General features: G+C 33.0%; 1 protein-coding gene across 1 annotated transcript; it reads left to right on the top strand.

Annotated features, from left to right (window-relative positions):
* Positions 1-785: 785 nt before the first annotated feature.
* On the top strand, positions 786-12,516 carry LOC148300372 (putative pseudouridine-5'-phosphatase). Its single transcript, XM_088274883.1, has 4 exons — positions 786-1,513; positions 9,133-9,351; positions 10,075-10,307; positions 11,795-12,516. Exons 1-4 carry the CDS (start codon positions 1,414-1,416, stop codon positions 11,990-11,992), a joined length of 750 nt encoding a protein of 249 aa, XP_088131009.1. The 5' UTR covers positions 786-1,413; the 3' UTR covers positions 11,993-12,516.
* The last annotated feature ends 4,207 nt before the right edge of the window (positions 12,517-16,723 follow it).

Genomic DNA, 16,723 nt, shown 5'->3' with positions numbered 1-16,723 from the left:
TACATTTGTAGCACGAATAGCCACCTCCTTATTAAGGTGATGCTTCTTAATGTACCATGCAACAGTTTCCCATGCTTTCAGCATTTCTCTTATTGTGCATTTCTTTTACTTGCTCTGCTACATCTTGCCCCTCCGTTAACAAACTATTCTCCATAATTTCATGCTGTAAAACATAATGTAACTCCATAAGCTCTCCGGTGGTCAGCTCTTGGCTGTCCTCTTTCACAAGCTCTTCAATATCGTTGTTATCCACCTCGAGTCCCATGATATTGCAAAAGTGAGCGTCCTCTTGGTAAACCTCCTTCACAAAGCCGCGAAAGTCCCATTCACAAGTGAATGTCGTGAAAAAGGGACTTGCCCTTCCTCTGTTACTCGTTATGAAAGATTCCACTGTATTAGTAAAAAAAAACATAATTAGTTGTGAATGGTAATACTTAATTTCAATTTTGTACTGACATTTCTTTGTGGAACTGCATTTTATAAAATAAAAGTATTTTTTTCTTACTATTAAGGTATTTTTTTCTATATATTGTGGAAAAAAAACTACATATGTAGTTGTTATTTTATTAAAGGTAAAACTAGAAATGTTAGAACTTGTAATAAAAAAAATCACTTCCTCAAACGTAGATGATATGTGTAAAATATTAATTTATTAGCCAATAATCCAACATCGTGACAAAGCCTATTGCGCGTTACATTTGTTTTTGTGAAAAGGGAAATTTGTAGTTACGACTTGGGGACACGGTAATAATGCTTCAAAAATATATCTCCCTAATGGGCAATCGTTGCTTATTCAGTTACTTGAATGGGATAATATTTCTGACTTTTTCTCGATTTATATTTCTAAATACAGTATTTTTTGTATTCGATCGTCAATCACCGACTTGCGTAATTTAAATAAAATATTGTGTCATTGAACCCAAACGGGAATCGAATCCGGCATCTCGTGCATGGTAGTCAGGCGTGCTAATAATAGTATTTTAAAGAACGGACACAAAGAAAAATCTTAATGCTGCATCAAATTTTCAAGTAAAATCAATTATGATGCGGCAACTATTTTAAGAAAACGGAAACATCCTTTGTTTGTACAAACCATCAGCTTTGGAGACAAGGGTCTTATTTCTGACAAGGCGACATTATAACGAATGAATTAAGTGCCATAAAAAGTCTCAATGCCACAAAATTACTTTTCTACGTAGCATTATCTAATAATTTCCCGGACAGAAAATTGTAAATTTAAGCGGTTTCCTAGACAGGAACTGCCTATTTAATCTCCGCGAACTTTATTCAGACATCATTCTGTTGGCTAACCTGCTCTGTAGAGGTTGTGTCGCAGCTGATATCATTGTGCAATTTTTGAAACCGCGGGTCGTACGATTTTTCCACTGTTAATAACTTTCGGAATATTTTAAAATGGAACAAAACGGCGAACTCATTAACAGGTTTTCAAATCCCAACATGGAATTTAAGAAAGTGACGCACGTGCTTTTTGACATGGACGGCGTAATACTAGGTAAGTTTTTTCAAAACTATTTAAACAATGTTTTTGATGTAATTTTTCGCTTATTCTATTGCTTAATATTTTTATACAGAATTGAATGTTTTTTTCTTTTCATCAAAAATCAAAATATTTAAATAAAGCCACGTAAATTATGTTGCTGTTGCTTCAGTTTTAAGGTCAAACATTTTCAGGGTCACTATCGGTTTATGTTGGTCGATCTATTTCTGTTTTTCCTGATAATTTCTAGTTTCTTGAGCCTTTGAAACGATTCGGTGGGTTTTAATAATAAAATGATGAATGTTATCGTGAAATATTTGAATGTCATTCTAGGAAAATGATCTCACGTTCACAAACTAGTTCACGACGTTACCTAGTGATCAGACTGTTGTATTGATCCAGCGTTATTACCATATTTTGTTTTTATTATAAACCGTTTGCTAGATAACACTAGATTAATGTAAATCGTATCATGTTCATCACGGAATCACGCAAATGTTCCTTCGTTCCATCGCGGAGTTTTTTTTACAACATTAATAAAATTTGTCACGAAAATAATCTTTTTGGAGTTTTCATCAAGAAAAATATGAATTTATTTTGTTGGCTTTTATCATTATCAATTTAACTATTTTTTAAATATTTTAAATGAACAAGCTGTATATAATTCCCAAGCAAATAAAAAAATGGGTAGCCATATTTTTTCTTAATAATTTTTCGACTACTGTTATTTTTTTAAATGTAATTATTTGTTTTTACAACAAAAAAATATCTATTTTTTTATTCCTTCCGATGAATGTATGTTGCATGCAGAATAAATAACTGAATAAATTCTTCTAAATTTTGTTTTTGTTGTTGTTTATTTCAGATATTTTTGTACATTGATTGAAACTCAGACGTAAAATTGTATTATTTATTAAAGAAAATTTGAAATATAAATATTTGAGTTTAAATAGTGGGCGCGTAATCAAAGGTTCATAAATTCATGTCGATATATATGAAGGCGAAACGGAAATATAATTTTTCTGTGTAAAAAGCGGGGAAAAAATGGAAATGAAGAACGTAGAACGAGGTTTGATCGTGCAATTTTCGAAACATTCCTCCACATTTGAACATTTCACATTCGCACACTTTTTTTTTCAATTTTAATATTTTTTTTGTTTAATTTTTTAATTTTTTAGCTTTAGTTAGCTTATATTACATTTAAAACAAACTATTTTTACACTTATTTTACATCGTATGTATTTACATTAAACAGTAAACAAAACAAATCTTTTAAATTTCTTTCAAACTTTTTTAATTTTTCATATATTCAGCAATCTCATCAAGCATTTTCATACCTTTACATTATACAATTTTACGACTCTGTTTTTTTCAAAAATGGCAGTCTTATTTTATTCTTTAATTACTCTTATTTATGTCTTTCATTACTCTTATTTAGGTCTATTTGATGATTAAACTGCATTGAAATGATGTATTTTGAAAACGCTTGTCATTTTATTGACCAGGAATCGAACCTGTGACTCATACCTGCTGTTGGAGTATACACAATACTATTTTCTGATACGTTATGTGCAATTTTATGACTAAAAACTATTTTTAGCTTAAAATGTCAAAATGAGTCAATTTCTAACAAACCTGTAAACACACGTGCCAAGGGTTTCCAGTTAAGAGTCAAATAAACATGTTTTTCTCAATGTGTGCGTAAATAAGTCATTCCATGAATTTGTTGAATTTTATTAAAAAAAAACAACAATTTTCAGTACATGACTAAATACTTAAACCATTTTGTGTGAAAAAAAAACAGGATCTATATGATCTTATTGGACCACGGATTATATTTTTGTTTGTTATTAAAATACACAAATATGATTCATCAACTTGCTATTGTATTTATTAAATTTTCATCACTTTACAAAAACATCCTACGCTATAATTAGTATAGTAAAACCTCGATATAACGGACTTCTATTGAACGAACTTTGGATATAACGGACAAAAAATCCGTTCAAATTAGAAACAAACAACAAAAAACGTCCTCTTAATATTATACATGCTTAAATTCAAGTGTCGCCGCATGTTAACAATTTTTACCGGCCATGATAATCACTAATAGAAATTTGTTTGTGTTTTGTATTGTCAATTTATATCCAAATTAGTATTTGCAATTGTTCATATTTTCAATTTTTTAAAATTATTTATTTCAAAACTTTTTTTTTTCAATTTCTTACTATTTCTGTGAACCTAAGCGCTCATTACAAGAAATAGGTCTCATATTTTATTATTACATGTTTCGGCATTAACTTTGTGGTAAGACATGTTACAATGATTAAAGAAAACACTTGTTTTATACCACTTGAGTTTTATTATAGACTACATGTTTCAGAAGTTAAACTTCCATCATTCAGGTCTGTATAATAACATGTTATTATACAGACCTGAATGATGGAAGTTTAACTTCTGAAACATGTAGTCTATAATAAAACTCAAGTGGTAAAAAACAAGTGTTTTCTTTAATCATTGTAGGTATCATATTGTGATAGAGTGGATTCGAACCGAGAAACTCCGACTTAAGAGAGTCCGCGACACTAACCACGGGACCACAACCCGACTTAAAATTTTCTTATATAACAGACTTACGGCTTAAACAGACCAATTAGTCCATTATATCGAGGTTTTACTGCAGTTATTTGTGGCATGATTAAACCAGAAATGTATGCATAGGCAGATAATGCATGAAAAAGAATATTTTTAATGAAAAAAAGTTAATAATGATTATCTGGACCATGATAATTTTAATCTCAACGATTATGATAAGTGCCTTGAAGTGACGCAATGTTATGATTATCATGTGCTACAAGTTCATTAAGCATTTTTATCAACTCAAGATAGGCCAATACTATTCGTTTACAATATGCATTATTAGAATGCAAGTACCATTTGCAAAATACTTGCATTCTGACAAGCTGTATGGTAATATGGTACTTAGAACATTTCAACGTCTCAACGTAGTTGAAGAAGAATATGGAAGTCTATTTACAGGGCTTATGATCTATCGTGGGTTGGCTAAGTGATTACTTTACATGTCGCTCACTCCTTTCAAGAACGTCATAAATAAAAAATCGTCAATTTTCAGTTGTGCATGTTTTCGGAATGCCCAAAAAATGTACTATATCCCAGCAAAAGAGACATATTTTTAACTTAATATTTACCCGCTACAGGGCAGAAAGTGTTGTTTTTGCAAGAAAAGGTATTGTTTAATTATTTTTTTAAATATACTAAATATTTTTCAAATGGAGAAAAAACCTTCAGGTTTTACCTAAAAAGATCTGTTGCACAGTAAAAAGTTCAATACGTGGTTTGATATTTATTTTTAATACATTGTATTATATTTTTAAACTTTAAAAACGTTCTTTGAAAAAGTTTTTTGAAAGGAGTGAGCGATGTGTGTAACATTCACCATTCTACCCATGACTGACAACCACACTACTAAAAGTTTTGGAACTCCTAGATATATTGATCAAAATGTTGTGAATACTATAAACTGGTCAAATTATAAGTCACACAATTGAAAAAAAAATCATGTTACAGGCGTTTCTCAGTATGCAAAAATAATCCGGGGTTCTTGCAAAAAAATAAAAGGGTCTTTGCTAAATAAAAGCTTTTCTCAGTTCAACATAGATGGCTGCTGTGGACTCATGTGTACTGTGTCACGAGGTTGATCAATTATCTAGGAGTTCTGAAAATTCAAATAGTATTATTGTCAATGTTGCACATATGAAAAGTGATCACTTAACCAGCCTATGACAGGTCACAGGCACTGTAAATACTCAGATTTCCATATTCTTCATCAAAATGTAAAAATAACTCAAAATTTGTCTTATACGACTGTTTTATTTCTTTATATTTAACCTCCCAACACATACGAACGTACGTGATACGCGCGGTTTTTCTTCACCATTCCACGCTAACCCGTATGACCTACGCGCATGAGAAAAGATATCACTGATAAAAAAGATACATAAATCCCTTACCGCACCCCAATGGTGCATAGGGCACTGCTTCATATAAACGCAGTGTTATCTCGATCGATTACACATGAAGGAAAGGTGATCAGCCCTCCACTTCAGGTACCAGTCCAGTGTAATATTGAATAAATATTAGAGTGAAAAAATCACTTATATTTATTAAACCCCCCTGGGAATCGAACCCGGGACCTCCAGAACGGTAGCCGAGCATGCTAGCCATTACACTACGGAGGCGGACTAAAGGATAAAAAGGATACACTGACGAATTTTTGTCAGGTTTCATACTTGACAATATTTTGTGACGATAAACTGTTGTGATTTTTTTGCATGTTTATAAAAAATATGCCTGAAAATGACCCGAAGGTAGGGTGGTTAAAGGCATGAAAGATAAACTAAGACTTGTATTTGATAGACTTTTCATGGTTATCTATTTCTATAACGAAAATGTTTAAAAACAAGGCAAATACAAACATAAGTCTATTGACCTCATTAATATAACTTCAATGCTATGTTTACAAAGAAACTTATCTGCAAAAAATAAAAATATTTGAGTTGCTTATACTGAAAACAGCGCATTACATTTCCTCCTTGTTGATGAAAGGTGTTTTATTACACATTTATCTCTCATCTTGGCATCCATTCAAGGTTACCATAATATTTGGGATACTGAGTAAAGTGACCATAGTTTAATTCAGAAAATAAAATGTTAGAATTTGAGTATTTCTAGAACTGTTCCAAGTACAATGACAAGTAACTTTTAGTCTTCTTCTTCTTTCCACCATTTGTCAAATCGCTCACTCCTTTCAAGAACGTCATAAATCAAAAATCGTCAATTTTCAGTTGAGCATATTTTCGGAATGCCCAGAAAATGTACTATATCCCAGAAAAAGAGGCATATTATATTTTTAAACTTTAAAAACGGTCTCCTGAAAAATCAAGTTTTTTGATTTATGACGTTCTTGAAAGGAGTGGGCGAAATGAGGATGGGACATTGCTGTACGAGAAAGTACCTTGAAAAGATTGGTGTTTTTGACTCCCCCATTTGCGAATGTCGTTTTGGAGAAGGAAGACCTTAACCACATATTCTTTATTTGCCCAATAAACGATTAAATGCCAACATTTTTCAACACTGGCCCCGCTCATTCCCCTCCCTACAAATATCCAATTCATCCTAGCGGGAACACAATTATATACAAAATTTTACTTACTTTTTAAAAATCTAACGGAATCAGTTTATAGTCAAATGATAAGTTAACCATGATTTATAATTAACCTTTCCGGGAGTACAAAAATTGATATCCGACTTTCTCTGGGGATTGGGTTCTTTTTACAAAATTTTTTTTTTCTTCTTCATTAAATCGATGTATTATGAAGATAGAAATAATGTTAAAATATATATTTTTTTAAAAACACCTCTCCGAAATATTTTTCAATTATGACAAAATTACACACAAATATCCACAGATGTCATTGCCATAAAATTACATCATACTAGACTGACAGACGGACTTCCACGTTCATTAACGTCCATACTCCTTTAAGGAAAATTCTCACTGACTTTCATTTACGTTCATACTCCCGGACTGGTTAAATAATCTTATTTAACTTGACATTGGAAAGAGTATTAAATTCTATATGCAATGCCATTCTCTATAAAAAAATCCTTCTTCTGTGTGTCAGGTCCATCTGACATCGACTTCCACTTGAGAGTAATTGTCCTTGTCTTGGCAGTTCTAAACAGTCCTGATCCCCGTCCAATCTCGTATATTCCTATTCCGGAGCTAAGAGATCTGTCTTTTGCCCAAACACATATATAGCTTTTGTCCCATATATAGCACACACACACACACATATATATATATATATATATATATATATATATATATATATATATATATATATATATATAATATATATATTATATAGCTTTTGTCCGCCTCCGTAGTGTAATGGTCAGCCGTCTCGGCTACCAATTGGAGGTCCCAGGTTCAATTCCCAAGGGGGGGGTGTCAAATAAATAAAAGTGATTTTTTCACTCTAATGTTTATTCAATATCCTGGACTGGTGTCTGTAGGATGTGTTAACGATCAAGATAACACTGCGTTTCTTGCACCATCAGGATGTTTTGAATGAATGAATTGTACCAAAAAATGCAATTTAATGAAAATTTGAAAAAAAAGTACCAAAAAATCATAAAAGATGGCGTTCACAAATACCGTGTTTTGATTTACAATTCTAAATAAATATGACATTTATGAAATTTTGGTGACTAGAGTTACAGCTGGTAGTTTGTTTGTTTTCCGCAGATCTGTTTACAAAATAACTCCAGTACTAAATTGTGCCACAAAGGTCACTCACTGTATACATTGTAGATACACGTTGTACCATGACGTGGTATGTTCATGTTGCTTTTGTCAGAGAAAATGAAGTTTCTCTTATTAACCAAAAGGCAATGTCCTTTCTCCTTTGTGAAAGGAAGAGAAAATTTACGCTTTTGAGTAACACATACAGTGAAACGTTATTAATTTGAACAACTATAATTCTTTACATTTTTTATGTCTCAACATAGATGAATTGTCCGCCTCCGTAGTGTAATGGTCAGCTCGCTCGGCTACCGTTCTGGAGGTCCCGGGTTCGATTCCCAGAGGGAGGTCTAATAAATATAAGTTATTTTTTCACTCTAATATTTATTCAATATTACCCTGGACTGGTACCTGAAGTGGAGGGCTGATCACCTTTCCTTCGTATGTTAACAATCAAGATAACACTGCGTTTATATGATGCAGTGCCCTATGCACCATTGGGTTGCGGATAAGGGTTCGAATGAATGACATAGATGAAGCTTCCGATCTGTCCATATGTTGGTTAAGTGATCACTTTACACGCATGTAACATTCACCGACTCTACCCATGATAGACAACCGCACTACTCAAATTTTTGGAACTCCAACATATATCATTAAACTCATGTCACTGTAGGAGCTCACAATTTTTGCATACTGGGAAAAGCCTGAAAAAGTATTTTCAATTTTATGCAGGTTATATAATTTTTTTTTTTATTCATAATACTAATTATCGATCAATATTACACTGCGTCGATGCAATGTAGTGCCTTATGTACTGCTGGGTGTGTATATATCGCTCACTCCTTTCAAAAACGTCATAAATCAAAAAATTTTATTTTTCAGGAGATCGTTTTTAAAGTTTAAAAATATAATACAATGTATTAAAAATAAATATCGAGCCACTTATTGAATTTTTTACTGTGCAACAGATCTTTTTTAGGTAAAACCTGAATGTTTTTTCTCTATTTGAAAAATATTATGTATATTTAAAAAAATAATTAAACAATACCTTTTCTTCAAAATGCAAAAACAACATTTTCTGCCCTGTAGCAGGTAAATATTGAGTTAAAAATATTTCGCTTTTGCTGGGATATAGTACATTTTCGGGGCATTTCGAAAACACAACTGTAAAATGACAGATATATGACGTTCTTGAAAGGAGTGAGCGATATGTGAAAAGATGTAAACATTTAGATTTTTATTTATATAGATTGGGCATCAAAATTCTTCAAAACCAAAAGCAACAAAATCCATTTTATTGCAGATTCAGAGTGCATATACGAAGAGATTGTCCGAGCCATATGCAACAAGTACGGGAAGGATTATCCCCGTGACATACGGCTGCGTGTCATGGGCACTACGGAACAGATGACATCAGAGATAGTGTGCCGGGAGGTTGGGCTTCCCATCACCCCCGAGGACTTCCGCATCCAGATGAACTCGCTGGGAGACAAAGTCTTCGGGAAAGTGAAGCTCATGAAGGGTGAGTTGGTCATTTTGTTAGCTGATTAACTTGTTCAACGCACGTGGGATTGTGAGAATAACAACACGGCTGTCCAAACTTAAAACACAGTAAGGGACATTTTTTTTGTAGTACGTTTTTTTTTGCTCAGTAGAATCTACTTAGCCCAAAAATGCAAAAAAAAGTACTACAAAAAAAATGTCCCTTACTGTGTTTTAAGTTTGGACAGCCGAACATCTCATACTACTACTACTTCCATTACTATGCCGTTTCTCTGCAGTGGAGGCAGAGAGGATGGAACACCATACTTATTTATTTTGACATCTAGACATACATACATGCCCTCTGAGTAATCTACATGAGTAGACTTTTGACACCACCAGATTTTAGATTCTGATTGATCTGGTCTTGCTCAGAGTCAAGTTGCAAGTCTTTTTCAGCTGTTCTCGTTCTGTTCTTCCGTTCACCTTTGCCAAATATATTTTCATAGTCATTCTCTAGTTATCCATTCACTCCACATGTCCATACCACCTTGAAGGACTTTTCTTAATCTTTTCAATTATCCTTAGTTCAGCCTTACATTCCTTTCTAATATCAAAAAAGTACTCTGATTGCAAACAGCTATATATGGTATCAAACGTTTTGATCAATATCACTAGTCTGATTTGATTTTTAGCAATAAGCCCGCCAATGTACTTCTTTTCTGTATATGATGTTTAAATAAATAGATAAATTTTGTTGAAGGTGCCAAGCGGTTGATTGAACATCTGTACCGGCACAGGGTTCCCATGGCCTTGGCCACCAGCTCAGGCAAGGCCAGCGTCGAGGTCAAGACGCTCCATCATCAGGACTTGTTTGAACTCTTTGACCACAAGGTTATGGGCAGTACCGACCCGGAGGTCAAGAATGGAAAGCCACATCCGGATATCTACTTGATCTGCGCTTCGCGCTTCCCGGATAAGCCCAAGCCGGAAAATGTAAGTTTTGCCTTCCTTGTAGATTGATTGAAGTTTTTAAAGATAAGTAGATATAAACCATTTTTTTTATTTATTCCGTTAAACACCGGATTTTCATCTTAACACTTCGTTAGTGCTTCAAAGATAATAAAAATCTTTGAAATAAATTTTTATAATTAAAATGTAACTTTGTTTTAAAATCACTATAAATACTTTATTATAACACAAATATAATAATAATATTAATAAAACCCTTATCCGCACCCCAATGGTGCATAGGGCACTGCATCATATAAACGCAGTGTTATTTTGATCGTTTACACATGAAGGAAAGGTGATCAGCCCTCCGCTTCAGGTACCAGTCCAGCGTAATATTGAATAAATATTACAGTGAAAAAATCACTCATATTTATTTTACCCCCCCTGGGAATCGAACCCGGGTCCTCCAGAACGGTAGCCGAGTGTGCTGACCAACACAAATATAACTAGGTAATTAAAAAAAATACCAAAATTTATTACTTTTTAACATCGAGATCTACGTGCAGAGCGACTGGAGTACCTAATTACTTGCCTTACCGTTTGAATCTTACATTATGACATGACGACATGTACTATGGACCTAATCATATATTTGTTTATTTTTTCTTCTTTAAATATTCAATCTAACTGCGGCCTTATTCTATGAATAGAAAGACACAGTAAAGTTTACCATTAGGCATAATCTACGTAGCGACCATTATAACAATTATAACAAAGTAACATTCTAATTAAAAAATGAAAATCACAAAGTTAGTGCTTTAAATATAAATTTTAGAAGAATTTTTAATTAACACGTTGTCAGCGGGACACGGTATTTGCCGTTTTTCGCAGACTGTCGGTCAACTCCGGGGCACGGCAAATGCCGTTTTTGTCGACTGTCGGTTATCGGCGGGAAACGGCAATATATGAGTTTGTTATCTGCGTGAAATAAAATGCGTTGAAGGGTAATCTGTTACTGGGTGCTAGGCGAGTCTGTTGACGTTATTTGAGATGCCTTGTCCGGATTGGCTAGTGTGTCGCTTGTAAAGACATCGCCAGAAATCTAGAGTTTTTATGCGATCTCAATCTCCAGTTTAGTTTGAGTCATTTCACGTATTGGACTATTTTTCATACCGCTCGCACTGTTTTGTTTACTGTTTGGTATTTTATTATTTGAATATATTAGCATTGTGTAGGGAATGATACCTCGGAGGGGAAGACTATTTTTTAGAGTTTACAATGCTTCTAAAATTGTGAAATATGGAATACTTAATTAAAAATTATGATTATAATTTATTTTTGATGATCAAATGTCAAATATGATTTCTTTGAAAATTTCAATCGAAAATATTATTTGGTTTAGAAATTGTGTCAATTTTAAGAAAGCGATATATTTTTGCGCTAATCGCGAAAAACGTCCGCTATAGGCTAGAGTCTATTGTTCAAAGCGCCCGCCTACAATGTTTTAATATTTGTTTTATATTGAACAGTGTTTGGTTATCGAGGATGCACCGAATGGCGTGACATCGGGTCGCGCCGCCGGGATGCAGGTCCTCATGACCCCGGATCCGGGGCTGGACAAAGCCCTGACTTCCAACGCGACCCTCGCCGTGGACTCCCTTCTGGACTTCAGGCCGGAAACCTTCGGCCTGCCACCGTTTAAAGAAGACGTCATAAGATATTACTAAATTCAAATTATTATTTATAAGTAGGGTAGTGTATACCGCCTCGTCAAGGATGAAGCACTGTCAACTGATTGGCATTTCTGGGGTACTCCCCAGAAAGGGAAGAAAGGATGGAACACCGCTCGCGTCTATCTTAGACTCTTGACACGTCAGGATTTATTGAAATTAAAATCTATGCACATTTTATTTACAATTTATTTTGGTGATAATCACAACCACTGTTGCTTTGAATGGGTACAAAAGATGCATGTGTTTTATTAATAATTTATGCATGAGCTTTTTGTGCATTTGACTTGAACCAATATTTATATTTAAGTACATATTAGTTTTTTAAAGTATTTATTACGCATAGTAATAATTTATTCCAGTATTTTTATAAAGGTATATTAAAATAAATATTTATCATAATAGTTGGTGCTTTTTATGAAATTAAATATAATTAACATATTTATGTATTTTCTAGTCATTGATACCATTGAAAAATGTATATGTTTATATGTAAATTAGTAAAAAAATATATTAACGACTTTGTGTTTGTTTCATTTTGAAATTCTTGATAAAAAGACCTGTGGAAATTTAAAAATAAGTCATGCATTTCTTCTTATCTCTATCCGCACCCAATGGTTCATAGAGCACTGTTTCGAACGGAAGTTCTGTTATCTTTATCGTCAAACACATCAAGAAAAGGTGATCGGCCCCGCGCTTTAGGTAATGTTAAATAAACGTTGCAGTAAAAAACCACTTATGTTTATTTTGAGGCTCGTGGGATTCAAACCCGGGACCTCCAGCATGGCTGTCAAACAGGCTAACCATTACGCTACAGAGACAAACAAGAATAGTCATCCACTTTAACTGAGAAACCGAGGAAAGTGCAAAATTTAAATTTTGACATCTCAACATAGATGAAGAGGAATATGGATATCTGGGTATTTACAGGGCCTATGATCTGTCATAGGCTTGGTTGGGTGATAACTTTACACACCATTCTACCCATGATTGACAACCACACTACTCAAATTTTTGGAACTTGTACAAATATCATAAATCTCATGGCGCTTCATGTTTGAGTTCACGGGAATATATTTACATAAAATTTACATTTTCCATAAATAAAAGAATGCATAATAAAAATATGGGACAATTTTCATACCGCCATCTACAGCCGATTTGTGTGAGGGAAGAAATAAAACCAAGGATGAAATTAAAACGAGAAATATATTTAACTCACTTCTCAGTACGCCACAGAACAGTGTGAAATACATTAAATTTAATTTCTATATACAATATTTACAATTTATAAAATTTCTGTAGCGCGTACCAACCTTATCTACTATTCAATAAGAAACAAAAAGAAAACTCCTGACATTTTCTTTTATACATTGGATATATTCGGCCAATCTGCTAATATTACAAAAAGAAAACAGAAATAATAAGGTATCACATTGTGAGAATTTTTGTGAAGTTATAACAAAATGACTGAGAAGTCGCAGAATCAAACTCAGAAGCTAACTCAATCACACTTCAATTTCAATAGAAATGAAATTAACACACTAGGGACAGGAAAGGTATTTGTGCCCGTTTGGTCGATTGATGCTTAACCTTTTAACCGCGTTCACTTTGTTCCTGAGAGACGCCTGTGCGCGGCGGTATTTCGCCGTTTTTTAAATGATTACTTTTATCATGTATCTAGTAAAGAAATGATTTATTTTCCAAAGCAAAAACATTCAATGGTATTCAAAGTGCCTTTTTGGTACTCTATAATACACTCTTATTCTTGAAATATATCGTAATATAAACAAATAAGATCGTAACATAAATAAATCAAAGCACGCATCGTGTGTCACTCTTACCCACTGGCGATGCGTAGCGTCGAGAGTGAGACAGATATAGGGCATGATTATGGCGCGGACTAATTACCGACCGCAAGAAAAATGAGGGATCTGTTCTTTTATTTATCCTTGTGATGTTACAAATTATTAGTCAGATATTTCAACAGATGTCATAAGGCCAAGGATTGACGTATTATTTTATCCAAAGTTCCACACCATGAAAAAATCCCTCCAAGTTGAACTGAGGTTCGAAACTTGGAGTAAAGTAAAAACACAAACGGTTATGTCAGCCGCGTACAGGGAATGTTTTGTGAAAACACATACGGTTATGCGAGCCGCGTGGATCCGGTTAGGGACGGAAAGGATATTTTTACCTCCAGGCCGGCCTCATTTCGAATTCAGAAAATAAGGAATTATTCAATGTTTTTGAAAATATGAATATTAGGTAGCAATCTTTTTGTTAAGGTCTTAACTATACGTACACAATTATCGAATCCCGTCACAGGCGTAAAAAAACATAAGTCCTTAGTGTGTTAAGATATAAATATAAATTGATGAATCAAATCGTGCCTAAGAGCACCCAAAGCCACAACAGTGCCCGCACACTGCTCCCAAAATTACCAATTATTATGAAGTGTTTTTAATTTTTATTTCAATTCAAATTCAATTCAATTAAAAATCAGATTTCTTAGGTTAAAAAATCGAAATTGGACTGGGTGTGTTTCCAAGAGCATGAAAAAAATCATCTGATTCCAAATTTTCATTTCCTCTTTTTCTAGTTTGTCACATTTTTTTACTATCAGCCAATTATGAGAGTATTAGGGGGCTTGTGCACTACATGGAATTTTACTACGACAGTTTAGCATGATCAAATTTACGCGCAACGATCCGAAGAAAAATGGACAAAAGCACAAGCCAATCATCGTTTTATCACACTAACTGAAGTGCCGGACTGTGAAATTCCGTGTAGTGCACAAACGTCCTTATGGATGACTAAGTAAACTTAAAAAATGATAATTTGGGAGATATTATTTTTTGACATCTCATCAAAGATGAAGAAGAATATGGAAGTCTGGGCATTTACGGGGCTTACGACCGTCATAGGCTGGTTTAAGTGATCACTTTACACACGTGTAACATTCACCAATTCTACCCATTATTGACAACCACACTACTCAAATTCTTGGAAGTTCTATTTATATGAACCAATTTAGAAACCTTGTTCATGAATCACTAGAACTTCACTAGAGACATCTATTGGCGAGATGTAAAGAAGCTTTTTATTAAGCAGAAACTCTTATATTAGCCCCGTAAATGCCCTCGTAAGCCTCGTAAATGCCCAGACTTCCATATTCTTCTTCATCTTTGATGAGATGTCAAAAAATAATATGAAAATAACTCCTGTAATTGGAGATAATCCAGATTTTGTGAACAAGTATTTGGACACACTCAAAATGTTGTAAATAATTTGGGAGCGTTACTTTCACATTTATATATTTTTTTACTATCTTTTATCGTATTTAGCTGTGTTTTTTTTATAAATATATTCGGTTGGCATCAAATTGAAGAGAAAAAATACATTATATTTCTTAATTAAGTACATAATTTTGCATCAAGATCATTGATAAATAAGTCTTGAGTTTTATACATTTTTTTAAACTTATTCGGATTAAATTTTAAAAAAAATGAGCTAGCAAACACAATTTATTACATGTTAATGCAATGATATACAAACTAAATAAGAGTTGGTCATTTTATTATTTATTATTGTAAAAATGGAAAAGAAAAACAAGAAAAAGGTTCCAAATATTCTTACCTGTGAATTATCAAAGGTAGATACATTTTTATAAAAATTAAATAACCTTCAATAGTTGACATTTTATATTTAAAAAGCATGACACCATTTAAAATATGTCAGAAAATTTTTACATGAATTTTTTAGTTATCACAAAACGTGTGATAGTTTATATTTAGATTTTCTAACGGTTCTGAGAATCTTACCACAAAATAATGATGGTAAAATGTTCACTATTGGTTTAATTTAAAAAAAATAACAGTGAATTACTTTTTTCTTAACACATTGTTGTCGGGGCATATTTAAAAAGTTTTTTCTTGATTGTGCGTAGAAAGCGGGACATATATAATTTTTTTTCCGGAATCGTCCTGTAGGTTGTTTGCGGGACACGTATTTCTACAGGTTTGTATCACAACTAATGATTCAATTGATAACTTCCAATGGAAATACTCTATATATTATTTTGAGAAATAAAAAGACTTTGTTTTTTGATCCACTCACATTTTTATTGACAACCTTAATTGGGTTATTAATACAAATGTGAGTGGATGCAAAGACTTTTTATTTCTCAAATAATATATCAATATGATCCACAAAGTTAATGCTTTCAATATTCAAAACAGGAAATACTCTACACTATGCAGGGCAGACAAACTGCAAATTAAATGAACATTTGAAGCTAAATTGCTTTCTGGGTTATTTTATGTCTTATGTCGGTCGTCTTGCGTGTTAGATTATTATTTTACACTGCTGGTGCTATTTGTCATACTATTTTAAAGTAATAGTTAAGTTTAAATTTGATAAATGGAGTGGAATACTATTAAGTATTTAATGAATAAATTTTCAAACAATATATGCAGCTAACAATGCGTCTATTATACTTAAACTGACCATTTATTTTTGTCCCTAAAACGGGACATGTACCAATTTTTTACCTAATAGTATGTATATTCAAGAAAACACGTATTTTTTCATAGTTTTTATGTATCATTAAAAAGAAAAGGAATGCTGATAACGAAAATAAGAGGAATAAATCATATAACTATGAAATAATTATGTGGTTTTATTATTTATATAAAGAGTCGGCGGTCTTTATACAAATGAGTTAGT

The sequence above is a fragment of the Brachycentrus maculatus genome, unplaced genomic scaffold, assembly GCF_059751285.1.
Source record: "Brachycentrus maculatus isolate JH-2025_06_01 unplaced genomic scaffold, ASM5975128v1 h1tg000736l, whole genome shotgun sequence".
NCBI classification, from domain to species: Eukaryota; Metazoa; Arthropoda; class Insecta; order Trichoptera; family Brachycentridae; genus Brachycentrus; species Brachycentrus maculatus.
Note: the sequence above shows the minus strand (reverse complement) of the source record. Positions and strands in the feature narration are given on the sequence as shown.